This window comes from Eulemur rufifrons, chromosome 16, assembly GCF_041146395.1.
Source record: "Eulemur rufifrons isolate Redbay chromosome 16, OSU_ERuf_1, whole genome shotgun sequence".
Classification (NCBI taxonomy): domain Eukaryota; kingdom Metazoa; phylum Chordata; class Mammalia; order Primates; family Lemuridae; genus Eulemur; species Eulemur rufifrons.
In genome coordinates this window covers 79,053,588-79,074,689 of record NC_090998.1, presented here as the reverse complement: position 1 = coordinate 79,074,689, position 21,102 = coordinate 79,053,588, and the positions used below count along the sequence as shown (strand labels likewise).

Genomic DNA, 21,102 nt, shown 5'->3' with positions numbered 1-21,102 from the left:
TTGTCCACATTATTATCCAGTTGCCACTTCTACTATTTCTCTGACAAATAAGGAAAATAATAAGAACACACACTTAGTTGGCTTCTCAGTTTTGAAAATATTAGTGATAATTCTCAGAATTTTGCTAACTCATCAGTATTATATCTGGAAACTAGGACTACATTACGTTGCTAATTCATGCTGTGCCTCTTCAGTCTGAAAGCTTTAGTTTCTTTCCTTGGCCATCACATTTGAAGGTCATTGCATCTGATTACATTATTCTTTGTTATTTGCACTTGGTGATTGTTTTTGTTAGTTTTTATTTTTTTATATTCATTTTAAGCATCAAGGGAAGAAAATTCTATGAGTTAAACTCAATCTACTACTTTAATTTGGATGTACTCAGAATTCTCTAATACCCTAGGGGTTAAATGTGAATATCTAAGAATTTTCTAATACCATGAGCAGTGGACTGCCTGGCTGCTTATGAAAGTAACAGAGTTATAGCCAGTCTAGTTTTTCGCACTAAGTGCTGATTTTCACTATCCCAACTGCTCCATGTTTTAAACAGCCAGTATTTTGCTCAATAGCTCACTTAAGTTATTAAGTAAATAAATGATTATTCTGATATTCATGTAGTATGGTTAAAAACATTAGACTGAGAATGAGGAAACCACCTTTCAGTTGTGTCTGATGTGCAAAATACTGCTAAACTGAGCTGTAAAGAATAATTAATTTACAAGGATTTAAGGAAGTAAGTATCGCCTTAAAAATCTTTTAATAAAAAGGTATACGGGGACTTAATAACTTATTTAAAGTGCTTGGAAATTGGGGGTAAGAAATGAGGAGAAGATATTCTCTAAAGCCTCCTATAAAATCCATGAAGGTTCAGGAAGAATCTTCTGTTTCCTTCACAGGAAAATTTATTTGAACATCATACACAAGTTTCCTAATATGTCACAGTAGGAAATAAAAGTTGAGGACCTAGAATAAGTATGTTAATAAAGTTTCCAAAGTGGTTTCATAAAATTTTGTCATCAGAGGGGCATCTATTTCTATTTATGAATGAGGAAACTAAAATCTAAGAAAAGTTAATTTGCCCATAAAATAACCTAGATATTTCACAATCAAGTACATCAAAATTTTAAGTTTTCTAACATTTTCTAGGTTTGAAATGATCATTCCAAGACAGTATTTCAAGTGTAGATTATATATTATTTCCATGACTTAAAAAAAAATTGTACAGCAAAAGAGCAAAAGTAATAGAGTAACAAGGTAAAAAGCTGTTAAACTACTTTTCCATAGTTACTTTGGTAGTAAATATTAGCAACATTTTTTATGATTCCAAGTACTCTACCTGGGTATGGTTCAGCTGTATACCTGGCTAAATTAATTATTTCCATGTTTTGCTTTTATAAAAAGTACTGTAAAACATAAAACAATTCTTTCCCTTCTCTATTGACATTTAGTTTCAGAGCTGTGTAGACTAAGCCAGCTGCACTGTTAAGTAACGGAAACAATGTAATTATAATCTCATTAGTATTTAATCATGTTTTTGCAAACTGTTATAAAATATTTCTTGGTAGTTATGAGATCTTGGATAAGGTACTTTCTCAGAATTTTGGTTTCCACATCTGTAAATGAGACTGAATTTAAAATTATATGATCCTTCAAGATTCAGTTTAAGGTATTAGAAATACAAACAAAAAAGCCAAGTCATTTTTATTTTCCCCTTCATTCATTCATCAGATTTTTTTTCAACATTTACAATAGCAACTGCTGATACCTTCCCTTCTTTTAGGTCCAGTGGATTAAATAAGCCAGAAATAAATTAGTTAAGAGAGTACAAAGGAAGGTCTCTGTATGTCAATTGTCACAACTCATTTTCCATTTAACTGTGCCCTACACAATGTATACTTACAGTATCTAGCTCAACTTTAGATATTTGTTTTTTCTAAAACATTTTCATCCAGTACATTAAATTATACCTTAACTTTTTTCTCTTGTATTGATTTATGGATGCGTTCTCTTAGGGGCTTCATCAATGAATTATTCACTTGCGCGGGAGATCTATGTCCAAAAAAAAGGGCAAAAACTTATTGTTATGATTTGAACATTTGTTCCCCTCCAAAATTCATGTTGAAACTTAATTCCCCAATGCAATACAGACACTCCTCAATTTATGATGGGATTACATCCCAATAAACCCATCATAAGTTGAAAATATCAAGTCAAAAATGTATTTAATATACCTAACCTACTGAATATCATAGCTTAGCCTAGCCTACCTTAAACATGGAATTGATTGGAATTAGTCCATTCCAATATTAGTTGGGCGAAATCATCTGGCAACACAATATATTGTAGAGTATCAGTTGTTTACACTCATGACTGCATGGCTGACTGAAAGCTGCAGCTGGCTTCCACTGCCCAGCATCATGAGAGCGTATCATACTGCATATTGCCAGCTCAGGAAAAGATCCAAATTTAAAATTCGAAGTACAGTTTCTACTGAATGTGTATAGTTTTCATACCATTGTAAAGTCAAAAAGTCATTAAGTGAAACCATCATAAGTTGGGAACCATCTGTAGTATTAAGAGGTGGGGCCTCTACAAGAGAATTAATTCTTAGGGACTCAGCCCTCATGAATGGAATTAGTGTCCTTATTAAAGGGCTTCAGGGAGCCTGTTTGGCCCTGTTTGCCCTTCCACCTTTTCAGTCATGTGAAGATGCAGCAAGAAGGTATCATCTATGAGGAATAGGCCCTCAGCAGACATTGAATCTGCTGGCACTTTGATCTTGGACTTCCACCCTTCAGAGCTGTGAGAAATAAATTTCTGTTATTTATAAATTATCCAGTCAAAATAGGTATGTAGCAAATATAACAAAATAAGTATAATTTGTTATAACAGCCTATTTTGTTATAACAGCCTAAACCGACTGAGAAACTTATAAACCAATTAGCTTTTAAATTAGCATATTCCCCTCCCCTACCCCAAACTACAGTCATAAAGGACAACTGAATCTACTTATATACAATATAGTCATGTACTGCATAATGACATTTGGTCAACAACGGACCACATACATGACAGTGATCTCTTAAGATTATAATGGAGCTACAAAATTCCTATCACACAAATACTTACCATTGTGTTACTATTTCTTTACATTATTCAGTACAATAATATGCTGTACAAGTTTGTAGCCTAGGAGCAATAGACTATAGCATATAGTCTAGGTGTGTAGTAGGCTATACCATCTAGGTTTGTGTAAATATACTCAATGTTCGCAAAACAACAAAATCACCTAGCATCACATTTCTCAGAATATATTCCCATTGTTAATGCATGACTATACTTCATAAAAGTGCCAGTATTTTTATTCTGAGAGTCCTAAATATTGATAATTTGCTTAATTAATTAATCCAATAACTAAATATTTCATGAGCTTCCACTATTTGTAAGGCACTTTACAGGATATTATGAAGGATAGAAAGTTGATTCATTCATTGGTTCTGTGTTCAGGCATCTCAAACTCTAAGTAAGGGAAATAAAGCAGACACATAACTAAAATTCAAAAGAGTAGAGGAATTCAAAAGAATAAAACATAGAAATAGGAGGGTCAGAGAAAGCATGATGGACAAGACCCTTGAGTTTTAAAGTCAGATCAAAATTGTAGACCTTAATAAATTAATCCCTTTTGGCTTAATAGAGCCAGAGTCAGAACACTCTCAAAAGACTATTATATAAGAATAAAGGATAGTCTATCTTAAGAAAGAATAGTTGACAACCTTACATGGACTTGAATTCATATACCTCATTGTTTTTAATTTTATCATTTCAGTTTACACCATTAAAACTTAACCATGTAGCAGCACTTGTCTGCACAACAACTGGAAATGCTAATATAGAATCCAAAATGTAAACAATTGAACTGTGTTTGGTCACATGGTTAAGTACAGAAAATTCCCTTTTTAAAATAGACTCTAGGATTAATTTTGTGTAAAAAAATTCAATTCTACAAAAAGAAAATAATTTTCTCTAAGAAAACGGTAGACCTCAGTCTGAGAGAAAATTAAAATCATTTATATTTCTACCTAAAAGCAAACTTTGTTAAACAGAAATAAAATAGAAAGAAAAAAAAAAAAAGAATAGTCATAGAAAGCTAGTAAAGAAGATGAGAGTTAAAGAAATTAGATGACAACACAGAAATTACAGACCATTATAAGGTTTCTCTGTAAAGAGAAGAGAAAGGATACTGAGGCACCGCACCAGAGAGAGAACATGAAACAATCATGAATGGATATGAACAACTTCAGACCAAAACCAGCTTTCTAAACAGTAGCTCCAGTAGAAAACAGAAAAGATCAAATAGTGGGATGATTCTGTGAAAATTCTCTACAATATACTAATACAATTCAAAATGGTTGTTCTAAAATTTTTAATGTCTCTTAAAGTGAATGTTCCCTTAATTAAAAATATCACCAACCTACTCAATGACTGACTTAATTGTTGTTAAAACTAGAGAATATCTGCTATAGACTGCATTATATTCTCCCAAAATATATGTGTTGAAGTCTTAACCCCTAAATGTGACTGTATTTGGAAATAGGGCTTTTAGGAGGTAATTAAGATTAAATAAGGTCAGAAGGGTAGGGTACTAATCTGATAGGACTGGTAGCCTTATAAGTGGAGGGATGAGTGGGGGAGGAGAGAGAAAGAGAGAGAGAGAGAGAGACAGACAGACATCTCCCCTGCTTTGTGTACACACCAAGGAAAGGTCATGTGAGCACACAGCAAAAAGGCAGTCATCTGTACCCCAAGGAGAAAGCCCTGACCAGAATCTATGCTGGCATCCTAATCTCAGACTTCCAGCCCACATAGAAAATAAGTTCTATTAAGCCACCCAGTTTATGATATTTTATTATGGCAGCCTAAGTAGAGTAAGGCAGTATCCATATCCTACACTTAATACCAGCACTAATTTAGCAAATATTTTTCTTCATAATGTGAGGAGGAGCCAATAAATGTAAATTCAAGGTAAGTTTGGTGTATAGGAGCTCTTCTACTCTTAGGCAGAATAGCAGTGCTTGGAGCATAGGCCTCAGGCTTTGGAGAAAGACACTCCTGCTACTTGTTAATTTGGCTTTCTTGGACAAATTATTTAATATCTCTCAAGTCTCTAATTCTTCACTTATAAAGTGAGAATAATATCAAAAGAGGCCGTTGTGAGGGCTGAGATAATTTAACTGAAAACATTAAGCAAAGTTCTTGACACAAAGCACAGCAAATATTTTCAAAACAAAAAGCAATATTGAAATCAAAAACACTTGCCATACTCTCACAAAATATTATCTGCGTTATATATATAACCTCTTTGCATTCAAATGTTCAATCTACCTTCATCTAACTTTTGTTTTTTCTTCACACTTTCTGTAATTTCCAAGTTTCCTACCATAAGCATATACTTTTTATAATTCTCCAGAGTTTATATATATATATATATATATATATAAAAAACGTCCACATTACTTACCTAAAAAGTGTAAGAATAGAAGTTCCATTATGATGAATTGTGTTTTCATCATCATGTAAAAGCTCTGCTTTGTTTTTGGTAGGAACAGTAGCTGCTTCTTCATCCAAAAGAACTAGTAAAGTTTTCACAGTATCTCTGCCGCAATATGCAGTGCCATGGTTTATGGTGTAAGATTTTGGCTAGAACAAAAAATAATTTTAAGTAAATGTACTAAGTAATTTTAAGTAAATGCTGTGTGAATTGGCTACACTTTTCTGTTTCATTTACCACTGTTCTCAATTCCTCTATTGTTAAGGTAACAACAACAAAAAAAAAATCGGCAATGAGAAGTGGCTGTAAGTCATGTGAACATTTCTCCCTTTAGCCATTACTATAATCAATCTTATCAAAAATCCATATGCACAAAAATAGAGGTCTTCAAAAGAAGACATTAGGTTCTAGTCAAAATAACATTAGGCTTTGAGTCAGAAAAATTTAGCCACTATCTAGCTATGTGACCTCAGCCTCATGAGTTAACCTCTCTGTGTATTTTTTCTCTTATGCCAAAGAGGGATGGGGTTCTGGCAGTCTTAATATCAACCTCACAGATGGTTGTAAAGATCTTATCAAATGCAAAAATGAAAAGCTAGTAGACATTCATTCATGCAATAATCATCCATCAGCATATATTAAGTCTCAAGCACTATGTTCGAAGCTAAACCTACGAAGATGAAAACTACTGTCTTCAAAGAACCCATAGTCTCAACCTTAATAAGATAAATAAGTAACCAAATAATTGCATTATGGAATGCTAAGTGTTATTTCTAATAAGAGTATACATGGTGCAGTGGGAGCACAAAAAAGAGAGTAGTCAATGTACTCTGGAATCAAAGAGGCTTAAGAGAAGAGGAAATACACAGAGGTAGGAGAGAACATGACACTTTCAGGGACATGGCTGAGGAACAAGGTAAAAGGGAGGAAGTTATGTAAGACAAGCCTGAGAAAGCTTTGTATAATGTATCATGCAAAGAAGCTGTCAGTCAGTCTATTACACAGGTAAAATCTCTTGCTTTATTAAGCAAGGAAATAAAATGACCCTATTTAGATTTTTAAAAATCTTGGGCGATGCAAAGGCAATATATGTAACAAAAATGTTTGTACCCCCATAATATACCGAAATTTTTTTAAAAGAAAATAAATAAATAAATTGGAAAAAAAATCAATGATGGCAATGTGTTAAATATATTCCAGGGTAAGGATGTTATCAAAGCTGGAGACAGGGCCACAAATTAAACACTGTAATAAAACCAGATTAGAAATGAAGGGGGCCAAACTAAGACAATAACAATAGAGATTTTTAAAAAAGCAGATTAAAAGGGATAGCTGGAATAATTTAGTGACTAGATAGAGGAACAGAAAGGTATATATATATAAATACATTATGATATTACATATAGACACATGTGAGCATAAAATCTGAAGGCATTTCTGACTGGATTTGATACCACTGTACTAGTTGTATATACTGCATTACTCTGGGGAAGGTGCTTAACCTTTCTGTGCTTAAGTTAAACTCACTGGCATAATAGGGGCAATGATAATGCCTAACCCACAGGGTTGTTGGACATTGTGCCTAGATATCAAAGCTGCTTTTCTGGGACATCCATTGTAGCTATGCCAATTTTCTCAGCTTTCATCAACATGGTCTTGGCCTCCTTTCTCTACTTGGCAGACTCAGGCTACCAGGTGAACTATAATGTATAGCTCCACTGAAATCATTAAAAATTACCTATCACAGTCTGGTGCTTAACACATATTTTTCATTAGTACCAGAGAATTCCATATTGTTTAATACTAACTTCACTGAGTATTATTTGATTGTGTTTTTCAAAGATTTCTGATTTGGTTGAAAACATAAAATTAAGGACCAGGTTGTTTGTATCTTTATTTTTTTCTGTCAGGAAAGCGGAGAGATTGATGCTCTTAATTATCTGAAATTGTGACAGTTCCTGATTTATACTTATAGTAAAAATCTGGTTTTCATTTGAGCCAAGCCAGTCACCAGAAAGTGTTAACAACTATGAAATACATGGGGCAACATCCCAGAATCTCCGGCATGAAACTCTAAAAACAAAGTAAATCTAAAAAAAAAAAAAAAAGTATTATTATAGAAAAATAATTTGAAATAATCCCAGAGGGCTGTGAATAAATGAATGAATGATAAATAAATAATAAAAATTAAACAAAATACTTTCTTCACACACTGGCTGTCATGTACACACCTAATGGAAAGAAGCTTTTATATTAATTGAATAAACTACAATAAATGGTTTATACTACATACTCCAAAGTTCTGTTCTAGAGTTAAAAACATAGTCAATTTCTCCTTTAATACTGTAGGTTAGAATCTATATTTGATCATCTGTGTAAAAAAATCAAAAAAGGGGTAAATGTTCTAGAAACACATATTAATAGTTAAAAGACTATAGGTATGGGGAAAATTTGGTTGCAGTAGGCTTGGAATAGAGGTAGAAAATAAGAGCTCATAAAGAGCCATAAGAGAAAAAAATAAACTGCTGATGAAAACAATTTCTAACAGGACTGTTGCTGTCCTATAGTGTTTAGTATTAAGGTCAAAACCAGAGAAACCAGGCTATTTTATAGCTGAATAAATGAAAACATAGTTGTTTTATAAGAATAATTATTGAAAAATACCACAAAACACCTTAATATCCATCAAGAATTATAAGTTTTTATTGCTAAAAGGGATACTGGAAATTATCCAATGCCTCATTTTAACAAATACAGACAATTTGGCCCAAAGATGTTATGATTTACCCATGTTGAAAATAATCTTACATAATCCTATTGAGAAACTTAAATTTTCAACATCATTTTAGAACACACTCTTCTGAGTTAAGTGGCAATAGTAAATCATTTCTACAATAAGTAGAACAGATAATGTTCTGTATAGGAGGATAATGAAAAATCAAAAGCTCATTACCCGTGCAGGACTGATGTCAGTGGTGCTAACAGCTACACCTCCTTGTTGAGAATTGATAATATTTTTAATCCTCAAATCCAAATCCTGAGCAACTTCCTCTACTGCTTTATAAAAAGGATCCCTGCTGTTATGGCCTTTAATCAGCTGCATCTTTATCACTGACAGTATTCGACCCCCTGCAATGCTGAAAATAGAAATAAGATTGCCTTTATAATAGTATTGCAAATGACAACATGCTTATAAGCTTGAAAACATAATTCTCAGAGTTAATCAACACTTTCCAAAGAATATAGCTTTGATCTTATAAATCAAACAATAAAGCATTTAAGAAAAAGATGAGAACCATTAGAAACAAAATTTTCAAAGTTTGTCTAAAAGCAAGTCATTTCAACAAGTTAAGCTGCTTCTTCCTTGATTTGAAAGCTGAAGGGAAATAATTTAGTTATATATGAAATCTGATAATGGATTCAGATGCAGCTGTATACATGCAATGTACTTAAAATATGTACCTTTAGATACAACTAAGATAACAAAACCAGCTACCTCTCATTGAATACTAGAATCATATGTTAATTTAATTTAATCTTAAAACCAATTCAATAAATTGGTATTATTACTCTGAAGTCAGAGATAAGAAAATTGAATCTCACAAAAGTTAAATGGCTTGTCCAAGAACACATGGTATTCTGGCCTAAGGAGGAGGCGGCGAGGAAGGAGACTGACCTGAAACACATGATACTATATTCTAATAAGTGAAGGGTTATAATATGGAAGAGGAAATTAAGCAAATTAGTACTGATCCAAAGCAAACTAGAGACTGGACCAACTATGGCCAAGAGAGAAGTGCTTTAAAAAATCTGAAATCAATGTTTCTTTATACCAAGCCTAAACCTGAAAGAATATGGTTTAGCTCCTGCTCTAAAGGACTCACATAGGACCAAAGTGAGAAACATATAGGAGGAGTTTTCGTCCATTTTAAGGAAAAAAATTAAGAGACGTCCAACGATAGAAGAGGGCTCTCTTTTAAGTCATGAGATCCCCATCCCTACAGGTATCTCTGGGAAGGCTGCACAGTGCCAAAGGGGAAAGTGGTCTGGTCTGACTATGGACCATGAGTCAGGCTGCCTGAGCACACATTGTAGCTCTGCCACTTTCTACCTCAGGTATGGTATTAAACTTCTCTTTTGTAGTGGCACAAAGGAAATTATGAACTGAAGTTTTCATTCTCACTGCCTTATTGCAAGGTTTCATGTTTTAGAGAAATGCCAGGTTCCCTCACAAGCACTGGAAATTGGATTGTTCACATTTAATTAGCTGGTCCAGATAGAAACAGAAAGTTAAAAGAAAATCACAGAGAAACTTAATGCATGACGATAATGCATTTTCCTGATCATCAAAATCATATTCAGTATTTGTTTAAAACATCATCTCCCGAGTCTATCCTACTGAATCACAATCTCCAGAAAAGGGCACTAGAAGTGTGCATTGTTTTAAAAGTGCCACAGGTGATTCTTATGATTAGGCAAGGGTGGGAAAAATTTCATGAAAAAATTAACTCCTTGAGAAAGGAATCATATTTTACTAATCTTCATATTACCAGCTTACACTTGGCACATGGAAGAGATGACTGATATGTTTGTTGAATAAATTAACACTATCACAATTCAATCTAAAGTTTTTAAGAGTAAGACAAAAGATATTTTACTATTTTTCATATTATTTGTGTACAAAAGTACACAAGGAAGTGTCCAGCTACACAATGGCAGACTAGATATGCCCTAACAGCTCACTGATGTTAGCAGTAATAGAGAAAATCTCCAAGTACCACCCAATCTCTCCCAAGAAAAGGAACAAGCAAGAGCTGGAGTGGTAAGCTGGAAGTTGTGAGTGGTAAGCAAGCAGGATAATGGAGTTTTCTTGAGGACAAACATCTCTAATAGCACTGTGACCGGGGCACAAAGCCCTGAGATAGCAGTAGGTGGAAGAGGGCAACCCGAGACTTTCACATTCAATCTGAACCTTCCAAGGGGCAAGAAACTAGCATGTCTTTTGTTAGACTCATTCTATGTACTTAATCTTCAAAACTTTTTCTATTTAGTAATGATGCAGAAATACAATTGCTTTTTGTTTATTGACCTTGTGTCCAGCAACACTCAAACTCTACTGCCAATTTTAATAATTTGCCTTTAGATTCTTGGAGTTTTCTACATATATAATCATATTATCATCAAATAGAGTTTGATTTCTTCCTTTTCAATTGTTATATGTCCAATTTCTTTGTCTTACTAGACTGAATTGGACATCTAAAACTATGTTGAAAAGAAATGATGACAACAGGAACTCCTGTCTTAACCTTAAGTTAAATGCTAAAACATTTACCATTATCTAGGTTTTTATAGAAACCCTTTTATCAGGCTAATGCCCTTATTCTTAGTTCATCTTTACACTGAGGGATTAGCCCTGCAGAGTGGATATGTGTTTCTTATTAGAATCCCCACCTTGGGCAGCTCCTGGGACTTTGTCCTCATCCCCTTAGACTTTAGTGGTTGTAAGAATAGAACCTCCAATTCATCAAATTCAGCAAATGCTCTCAAAATAATAGTTGGCATCCCTTCTTGATTTGCCTCTCTGGTGTTCCTCCTTCACCTACTTTTTGACGTGTATTTTTATTACATTTGCCCACTCCATCAATGAATTTAAGGAAGCATTGTTAAAATATGTTATCCAGCATTATTATTATCAATGAAAAAGTCAGAGGACCTAGTCTGCCACACTTCTGAAATCAGAAGTCTGAGTAGACTCTAATAATTCTTTCATGTATACAAGTACTTCCTGTTTCAGATGGTTTTTTTCTTAATTTTCACTTGAAAGCACAGAAATGAACTGGATGAAATGTAACTAAAATGAAAACATAATTAACACAATATGCTTTTTCTGAGAATTGATCTCTAAAAGAAAAGAGTTTTCTAAAAGGTTGAAACAGTTAATAAAATATGAAAGAGTGTCTTAATGCCAATTACAAGAACAAAAAAAATGCTTCAAATGATATTAGGAAAGTCACCTTTGACCTCCTTTTCTCATTTCCTTCTACAGGACAAAAATGCTAAATTTTAAAGATGATGTAATTCACTGACTAAATTGTATTTAGGACAAAATTTATAAGACTTGTATTTCAGAGACTTGCCAAGGTCAACATTTTGAACTCCTGGCAAAATACCCCAAACATCAGTGCTCTGTCTAGTTTATTGCTATATATTCACTATTAGAGCCAACCATTAGGTCTTCTAATATCTGCTCCGTAATATAGTGTCTTAATTCAACCTCTTGCTTCTAGAGCCTAGAAAACACCAGAAGTGTTAAATAAAATCATATCAGGACATTTGTGCTATTCATTGGGGATACAAAATGAACAAAATCTTTCTCTTTAAGGGGCTACAACTGATCATAAGGTAATGAGATACTTAAAATATAGACGGAGTTTCACTGGGGAAAATAGAAAGAAAGAGGTATTCAGGAATTCTTCCCAGATGATAGATTATGACTATTCTGGATAAATATTAATAAGAGAATTTAGATGAGAAAGAAGTAAACTGTACCTCTTGACTCCTAATCACATCATAGCAGCACAGAATAGCGTGGGGCAAAAAGAAAAAAATAAGGCTACTGATGAAGAACACAATTAAATCCCTGAGACAAAGTAACTGGAAGAGAACACTAAGCAATAATACAAAATGATTGGTAATACTTTAACATAATTATTGACTCTTTACATTTTCCTAAAGTGACTGGCTTTTCTGTACCATATTCAATAATTCAATAATTATTTGCAGGAGTAAATTTTACCTTTAAAAATTAAATGTGAATAAAAGTATCATATAAATGTACCAAAAATGTTTCTGAGATGTTTTAACATAAGAAAAATTTTAACATTAGACTAATTTCACCCAAATTTATCGTTCTATAAATGTATATTTAGTCCAACATATATAGTCATTCAGTGTATAATGACTTTGCAGTCAACAATAGACCACATATATGATGGTGCTCCCATAATATTATAATGGAGCTGATGCTATAGCCATTGTAGTGTCATAATGATCTAGTGATGCTATAGCCGCTGTAGTGTCATAGTGCAACACACTATTCACATGTTTGTGGTGATTCTGGTGTAAACAAACATACTGCACTGCCAGTCATATAAAAGTATAACAAAATAATTATGTACAATACATAATCCTTGATAATGAATATCTTACTGATTTACGTATTTATTATACTATACCCTTTATTATTATTTTAGAGTGTACTCCCTCTACTTATTAAAAAATGTTAACTAGCCGAGCACAGTGGCTCAGGCCTGTAGTCTCAGCACTTTGGGAAGCCAAGGTGGGAGGATCGCTTGATGCCAGGAGTTCAAGATCAACCTGGGTAACATAGCAAGACCCCATCTCTATCAAAAATAATTAGCTGTGTGTGCTGGCATCCACCTGTAGTCCTAGCTACTCAGAAGCCTGAGGCAGGAGGATTGCTTGAGCCCAGGAATTCAAGGTTACAGTGCATTCAAGGCCACTGCACTCCAGCCTGGGTGACAGAGTGAGACCCTGTCTCTGAAAAATAAAATAAAAATAATTTTTTTCAAGTTAACTACAAAACAGCCTCAGGAAATTCCTTCAGGGTATAGTTCTGAAAAAGCCACTGTTATCATAGGAGATAACACCTCCATGGGTGTTATTGTCCCTGAAGTGGGACAGGAAGTAGAAGACAGTGATATTAATGATCCTGACCCTGTGTAGGGGTAGGCTAATGTGTGTCTTTATGTCTTAGGTTTTAACAAAAATGTTTAAAAAGAGCAAATTTTAAATTTTAAAGATAGAAAAAGGCTTATAGAGATACAAAGACAAACATTTTTGTACAGCTATACAATGTGCGTTTTAAGCTAAGTGTTATTACAAAAGCATCAAAAGGTAAAAAAAAAATTAAAAGTTCATAAAGTAAAAAAGTTATAATAAGCTAAGGTTAACTTACTATTGAAGAAAGAAAAATCTGTTTTTATAAATTTAGCACAGTCTCAGTGTACAATGTTTATAAAGTCTACAGTAGCATACAGTAATGCCCTAGGCCTTCACATTCACCCACCACTCACTCACTGACTCACCCAGAGCAACTTCCAGTCCTGCAAACTCCATTCATGGTAAGTGCCCTATACATGAATATCATTTCTTATCTTTGATACCATATTTTACTGTACCTTTTCTATATTTAGATATGGTTAAATACATAAATACCACTGTGCTACGATTGTCTACAACATTCAGTACAATAAGGTTTGTAGTCTAGGAGCAATAGGCCACACCATTTAACCAGGGAAGTAGCAGGCTATACCTCTAGGTTTGTGTAACTACACTCTATGATGTTCACAAAATGACGAAATCGCCTAACAAAGCATTTCTCAGAACTTATCCCCATTGTTAAGTGATGCATGACTGTATAAAGTAGGTGTGCATTAAAAAGTTGTGTAGTAAACATGAAATACAGAATTTTAAACTCCTAAACAATAGAGAATTATTAATTTATATAGTCTGAAACCTCTAATTTAAGACATATTTCAGGTGATAGTATGCATTTTATGGCGTCACCTACTGGCAAAGTGTAGAAATGCAGTCAACTGTACTTAAGATGGCCTCATGAAAAGCTGGCATGAGAATCAATTCTTTTATTTCTTCCCAGTCTCAAAGAGACTACACTCTTTCCCTTCCCTGGACTCAAAGATTATTGTAATTCTCCTATTATAAGGTAAGAAGTACAAACTTATCCTCAGATACAAGACTTAAATACATTTTTATCTCTAAATTTTAAGGTCGAGAGATAAAGAGGCCAGAGTGAGAGACAGGCAGGAGTTAGACTGCATACAATTTTGGATAACATACTGAGGCTTCTAGAGTTTTATCCTGTACTTAATATGGAATCACTGAAGGGTTTTAATCATGGGAGTAACATTTGCTGTTTCAGAAAGATCACCCTGGCAGCAATGAGGACAACAGGATAGGGCAACTCAAGATTGGAGGCAGAATAGGCAACTATGTAAGTCCAGACAAGAAAGAATGAAAGTCTGAAAACACACAGTATGAACACTGGAAATAAGATAGCATTAATAGTTATAGGAATAGAGACGAGGAGAAAGAATATAAAAAATGTTAGGAAGAATTAACAGATCTTAGTGAGTGAAAGGACAGAGAAAGGAGTTTAGGATATATCCCAGATTCCTGCTGGGTAGCTGGAAGGAGACAGGCTTTATCACTTCTGAAGGAGAAGCAGTTTTGCAGGGAAAGTTGAAGATTTAGTTTGGAACATGTTAAGTTGCATTGCCTTTAAGATACCACCCTAAAGATATATTTCTGAAACTCAGGAAAAGAGTTTGAATTTCACTGAAATATAGATTTAGAAGAATTTGCATATATGTAGTCAGAGAAGTAGATGGAAAATAAGAGAATGATATCTCAGAAATTATGGGAAAAAACAGGAAATCACTACCAATAAGAAGTGACGAAGTTTCAGGACTCCAAAGAGACCAGAGACCAGGATATCTGGAAGATCGCAAGTAGACACTGGCAGGATACCTTTAGTGGAGGGGAAGAGTGAATGAGTATAATAAGTCAGTCAAATACAGAAAAGTAAATAAATATTGACTGTCTACACTGTCGGAAATTGTGTTAGGGCTAGGGAGTATCAGTCAAGAAAACCAATAAATCTTCATAGAGTTTACTGTCTATTAAGAAATACCGGCCGGGCGCGGTGGCTCACGCCTGTAATCCTAGCACTCTGGGAGGCCAAGGCGGGTGGATCGCTTGAGGTCAGGAGTTCGAGACCAGCCTGAGCAAGAGCGAGACCTCGTCTCTACTAAAAATAGAAAGAAATGATCTGGCCAACTAAACATATATATAGAAAAAATTAGCCGGGCATGGTGGTGCATGCCTGTAGTCCCAGCTACTCGGGAGGCTGAGGCAGTAGGATCACTTAACCCCAGGAGTTTGAGGTTGCTGTGAGCTAGGCTGACGCCACGGCACTCACTCTAGCCCGAGCAACAGAGTGAGACTCTGTCTCAACAAAAAAAAAAAAAAAAAAAAAAAAAAAAAGAAATACCCATTAAATAATTAGAAATAGGGAAGTGTAACAAGGAACAGTATTTTTTCAAGAATTTGAGCTGTAAAAGGAAGGAGAAGAAGGAATTGGAAGAAACAGAGAAGATGGCTTATTGTTTTTTTCTTACAATCTTACAGACTATGATTAAAATACTAATAGAGAGAAAGGTTGAAATTATAAGACAAAATGAATAACCAGTAGAGCAATGTCCCTGTAGGTTATTGATACTCCTCTCCCATGTCTGGTTAACTCCTTCAAGTTCATCCTTCAAGAATAAGCTCAACTATAACATCCATCCAGATAAGCATTCCTGACATTCTTATTCCTGGCTCCCACAAACTAGGTCAATTGTCCTTTCCTCATACACCTTTCTATCTATTACCCTATGAGCAGGGTATGTTTCTAGTTTTTAATCATTTTATTTTAAAATTATAAAACACATACTTAATACGAAAAGATTTTTTTAAAAAACCTAAATCAGGCCAGGGGCGGTGGCTCACGCCTGTAATCCTAGCACTCTGGGAGGCCGAGGTGGGCAGATTGTTTGAGCTCAGGAGTTCAAGACCAGCCTGAGCAAGAACCAGACCCCATCTCTACTAAAAAATAGAAAGAAATTAGCTGTACAACTAAAAAATATAGAAAAAATTAGCCGGGCATGGTGGCGCATGTAGTCCCTGTAGTCCCAGCTACTCGGGAGGCTGAGGCAGAAGGATTGCTTGAGCCCAGGAGTTTGAGGTTGCTGTGAGCTAGGCTGATGCCATGGCACTCTAGCCTGGGCAACAAAGTGAGACAATGTCTCAAAAAAAATAAAATAAAAATAAAAAACCTAAATCAACACAAAGAAGAAAATGAAGATTGCTCAAGTTAACTATTTAGGCATTTACTTGAAGACAATTACTATTTAGATACCCACTTCTTCAGGGTCTCATTATGACCTGAGAGGATATCCAAAATAAATGGCTGCTAAGTTGAAGTCTATTCCCTCACCCTACATGCCTCTAAAACAAATATATTATACTTCTACCCTGTTGATCACTTACCCCAACCAGAAATTCCTCCAAAAAGAATACAATTATAACAAATTATATCAGATTGAACATATGCATTTATCTTTGCTTCCTCCAAACTTCACTAAAATGTCAAAAAAGCAAAGTTTTAAATCTATAAAGACAAAGAGAATGGGAGAGGAGACAATAGCTAGTGATAGCAGAGACATTTCTTGAAAGTATGGAAAAATGAAAAGCAGATGATGATCAAGTCATAACTAACTACCCAGAACACAGAAAGATAAAGCCTAATTAACTGCTAAGAGAGACATCAGTAAGAAGAAGCTAACTGAAGAATTCTCTGAAAGTGAAGGCAATATTGAAGGCTGTAATAAAGGTAGGGTTAAAAATAGGCAAGCTAGTTGACAGTCATTACGTAGGGAACACTTACACCCCATTCTCCTTCTAGTCTGAGCAGTGAGGCTAATGTGCCTCTCTCACCTCAGCATGGGAAGCAGAATTACTATGAAGAAACTAAGCTAGAGAGACCTAGGGGCAACAGGGACTAAAAACAAAGGGATTGAGTTCTACATACTAAATTGTGAGACTCGGCATCAACCTGGACCTACCTCAAATCCTGGAATACTGCTAGCCAGATTTACAGTTTTCAGAGATTAAAGGATGCCTCTGTAGAAGCTTTTAGGAAAGTCCCAAAGGAAAAAACCTATTGTTACTGGCATTTGGAGAGTGAGTCCCCAACAAAAGAGCCAATTGGCCACCTTGCCATAATTAAGCTAACTACACAGAGCTCCTAACTAGCTTGATAGGGCCTCACTCTTAAATATGAAACGACAGTTCAAAATCAACATACACTCTAAGAACACCTGTAACATGAAAGAGGGCAAAACAAAGAAATTAACAAACAGAAAAACAGTCTAGATAAAAAAAGACCATTCTGGAAACAGATAAAAACATTTTTAAATTTAAATACAATAAATAATCTTAGATAAATGAAATATGTCATAACATCATATGCAATCAAATCGGAGACCAGAATGAAGATATTTGCCTACCATTTACTTTTCCTGAGAAAGTTATTTGAACAAAATAAGGGGTTTGCCAATTAAAAATAAAGTCATAAGGTCCAGGAAACAAGGCAAAAACAAAGGAAATTCACAAGGTGATAATGAAGCTTCATAGTTGCCACTCAGACACAAGCCAAGCAAGCAAAAGTAATGACTGAATAAGGAAGACAGAGGACTCTCCAGAAGGAATGTCTGTAAGGGCAAAAAAAACAGAACTGATAGACTACCCAATATTAAGAAGAAATTTTAAAATTTCATTGTCAAGATTAATAAAGAATTGATGATAACAGGAAACAAAGCAAAATAAAAAAGTAGATAATTACTAACTCTAGAAAAAAAATCGTACAAGAAAGGAATAATCATAGTATATCATAGAGCTTAGCTGCAGACAATATTTACAGTCATAAATATAAATTCTAAAATATGATATAACCAAAATTGTGGTATAACTATATTAGAAAGATAAAAGAACAGAAGTGGGGGTCTAAGGGAAAGGATTGTTGGGAGGTTGGTGAGTAGGTTGCAAATCCTCATTTTCCATGGTAGGAAGTTAATGGATTATGTCCAAAATTGAAAATTCAAAAATAGCCACAAAAATTTTCATTCAAAGGGAGATAAATACAAAAACACAAAAAGCATTTAAAGTCAATTCCTCTGAGAACTTTTTTATTATAAGTCTATAGTACCACTTGATATATACATATATACAGAGAGAGAGAGCGTGCAACAGTGCTTTTCAAAAAGTAAACTATTTTTAAAATTAATTATCCACTACCTCAGAAGAAATGACTAGCCAATATATTATCTGGAAGTTCAGAAGATGACACTGATATTGTCTATAAGTCATTTTCAAAACTCTCTTCCCAAATTTACTTCTTTGTAATGAATACCCATATGAAAAGATAGGATGCAATTCAGAAAAAAATTCTTCTTAGAATCTTAGAATAGAAAAAGTTTCATAGAATAAGATACAGTGATTTTAAGAGAATGGGTGCCAGGGTCAGAACTGAGTTCAGATCCCAGCTCTGCTACCTAATAACAATGTAACCTAGGGTAAGTGACTTGGTCCCAGTGCTTCAGTTTCTTCATCTCTATGTTGGGGATAGTAATAATACCTATCATATAAGGTTGTTGTAATGATCAAATGATAATCCAAGTAAAGAGTTTAGCACAATGTCTAACTCATAGTAAGTGTTCAATAAGTATCAGCTATTTTTATTAGTACAATGCTATAGCACCCTAACCAAATTGATAGTGACCTATCATGATTGCTAGCATACACAATCCACTTCTGCCCCCCAAATTACTCTAAAACTTACTCACCATCCAACATGCCTATATTATAAACAGGAGTCTATCAGATTAAAAAAAAACACCTCTTAACTCCAGTTTTATACACAAATTCCAGATGAACTAAAGATTTACACATAAGAAAATTAAAAATAACTAGCAGAAAATAGAATAGAAAATTCATATCTTTGTCAATTTTCTTATTCATTCTAGCTTCAGTTTCCTTTATTGCTAAACAAAAAGTTTAAAGAGATTATCTATCTAGTCATTTCCAGTCCCCAAAAATCTATTTCTTCCAGATAAATGGTAACCCTCTTCTCTAATCAAATTTGGTTTTGACATGCCCTTTGACTTTAGGAAAAACTCAGAATCACAGATAGGCAGAAATTTAGGAGGTAAGGTCATGTGATTATAATTTATTCATCTAGATATTCTGTTTCTTCTCCCTACTGTTTGGTCTGATGCCTGGTCATTTCAGTATCTCTTTTATTCCTACCTCTGATCCTATGAAGTTTTAAAGATAGATTAATAAGATACATTTGTGATTTATGAAAACTCATTACCTTGGATTTGATATTTCTCCAAGAATCTCATCTAATTTGTCGATGAAATTAATAAAATTAGACAATCCCTTTACATGTGTCCTTAAAGGATCAGATGGTGATGGTGCATATCCTTTTCCTCCAAGCTCTATTGTTCTAATAAATGATGTAGCCACCTATGAATTAAAACAAATGATTTAGTTATATATAATGATTTAGAAGTTAAAACTATAATTTATAAAGCTAGATACATTTATATAATCCTGGGTACACAGTTAAAGTGAAGTACATTTTATGGCTTGTGCCATACTTTGATTCAGAAGCAAATAACCAAAGAAACAAGTATGCAGAATTCAAGTTAGCAAGGGTGGTAGCAATGACATCCAAGTTCATGTAGAGGCTGAGGAGCTAAGTTAGAGGAAAAATTAGAGGCTAAAGAATATATCCATGAGAATATATCATTGACTATAAAGAATTTATTTATGAATATATTGATTAATAAAGATTGACTATGGGCTATTGAAATTACTATATGAAACAGAGAAATTTCAGTGTCAACTGATTTGTTGTGTTAAACAAGTTGGGTAATTCAATACTTCCAAATCTCAGCTTTTTTATTTGTAAATAAAGATTTAGACTAGGTAATTACTAAGTTCCGTCTAGCTTTCACATCCTAGGATTATTTGATCATGTATAGTTCAAAAGTCCTTGTCTTTATAATGATAAAAATGCATGTGTGATGGCTATACATTAAAGTATCTCCATCAAAGATGAAATATTAGAAAGCAGTACTTTCCAAAGTGTTTCCTAAGAAAGACAAATTTTATGAAATGTCAATAATTTGGGGGAAGTTCCATGGTCAAATAATTTAGGAAATAGATTAAATAAAGTTAATTTGTTATAAGCTTTAAGCAGATTTCTTTTTAGCAGGACTTCTTAAAGCTATTGATAAACAAACATGCATTATGTATAACCAATAGGCGTACAAACTATTTCTAAACTTTTTCCCTTGGAAACATTTATTCAAAGAGCATTTAACAGGGAATTTTTACCTTTGGAAACATTTATCTAAGGAAAATTTATCAAGGTTAGCACTCTACCGAACATATGTAGGGAAACACTGCTTTAAAAAAATTCTTCCTTGCCAAACTTGAAAGATACGGTAAAAAATAAAAATTCCATGGATTTTCAAATACAGAGGTAGAACATAAATTAACCACTAAAAGTTGTTTCATCATAGATATAAGAACTTCTACATTAAGGTATATGGATCCACTGCTCAAGAAGTCTTAAACAATCTTGAAAATGTAAACACATTCATACCAGAAAGATAGACATTTGTTTCTCTCGAGCAGCATGTTTCAAATCAGTGAAGGCTTCTCTTCCAAGTCCTCTATCAGGAATATTGAGAATGTGAGCCAGAGCCAAGTCATTCTTTGAATTCACTAGCAGGTTTAGATATGAAAAAAAAATTTTTCTTGCTACTAGTTGCACCTGTACAATAAAATATTCAGTTAATTTCTTTATTGCAGTTGTTCTAAATCCATAAATATTCTTT

General features: G+C 34.0%; 1 protein-coding gene across 26 annotated transcripts in view; it reads right to left on the bottom strand.

The window, feature by feature from the left end:
* PARPBP (PARP1 binding protein) overlaps positions 1-21,102 on the bottom strand; it is a 62,457-nt gene that overhangs the window by 9,650 nt on the left and 31,705 nt on the right. For 5 of the 26 annotated variants that reach the window (XM_069489637.1, XM_069489639.1, XM_069489640.1 and 2 more), the window contains 5 exons: positions 20,868-21,038; positions 19,566-19,720; positions 8,502-8,685; positions 5,519-5,697; positions 1,968-2,049 (listed from right to left, as the gene is read on the bottom strand). In XM_069489637.1, coding sequence (XP_069345738.1) covers positions 1,968-2,049; positions 5,519-5,697; positions 8,502-8,685; positions 19,566-19,720; positions 20,868-21,038 — 771 coding nt within the window. Of the gene's footprint in view, positions 1-1,967; positions 2,050-4,725; positions 4,732-5,518; positions 5,698-8,501; positions 8,686-19,565; positions 19,721-20,867; positions 21,039-21,102 lie in introns of all 26 variants that reach the window. The other 21 variants (XM_069489641.1, XM_069489645.1, XM_069489648.1 and 18 more) reach the window with 8 other exon arrangements.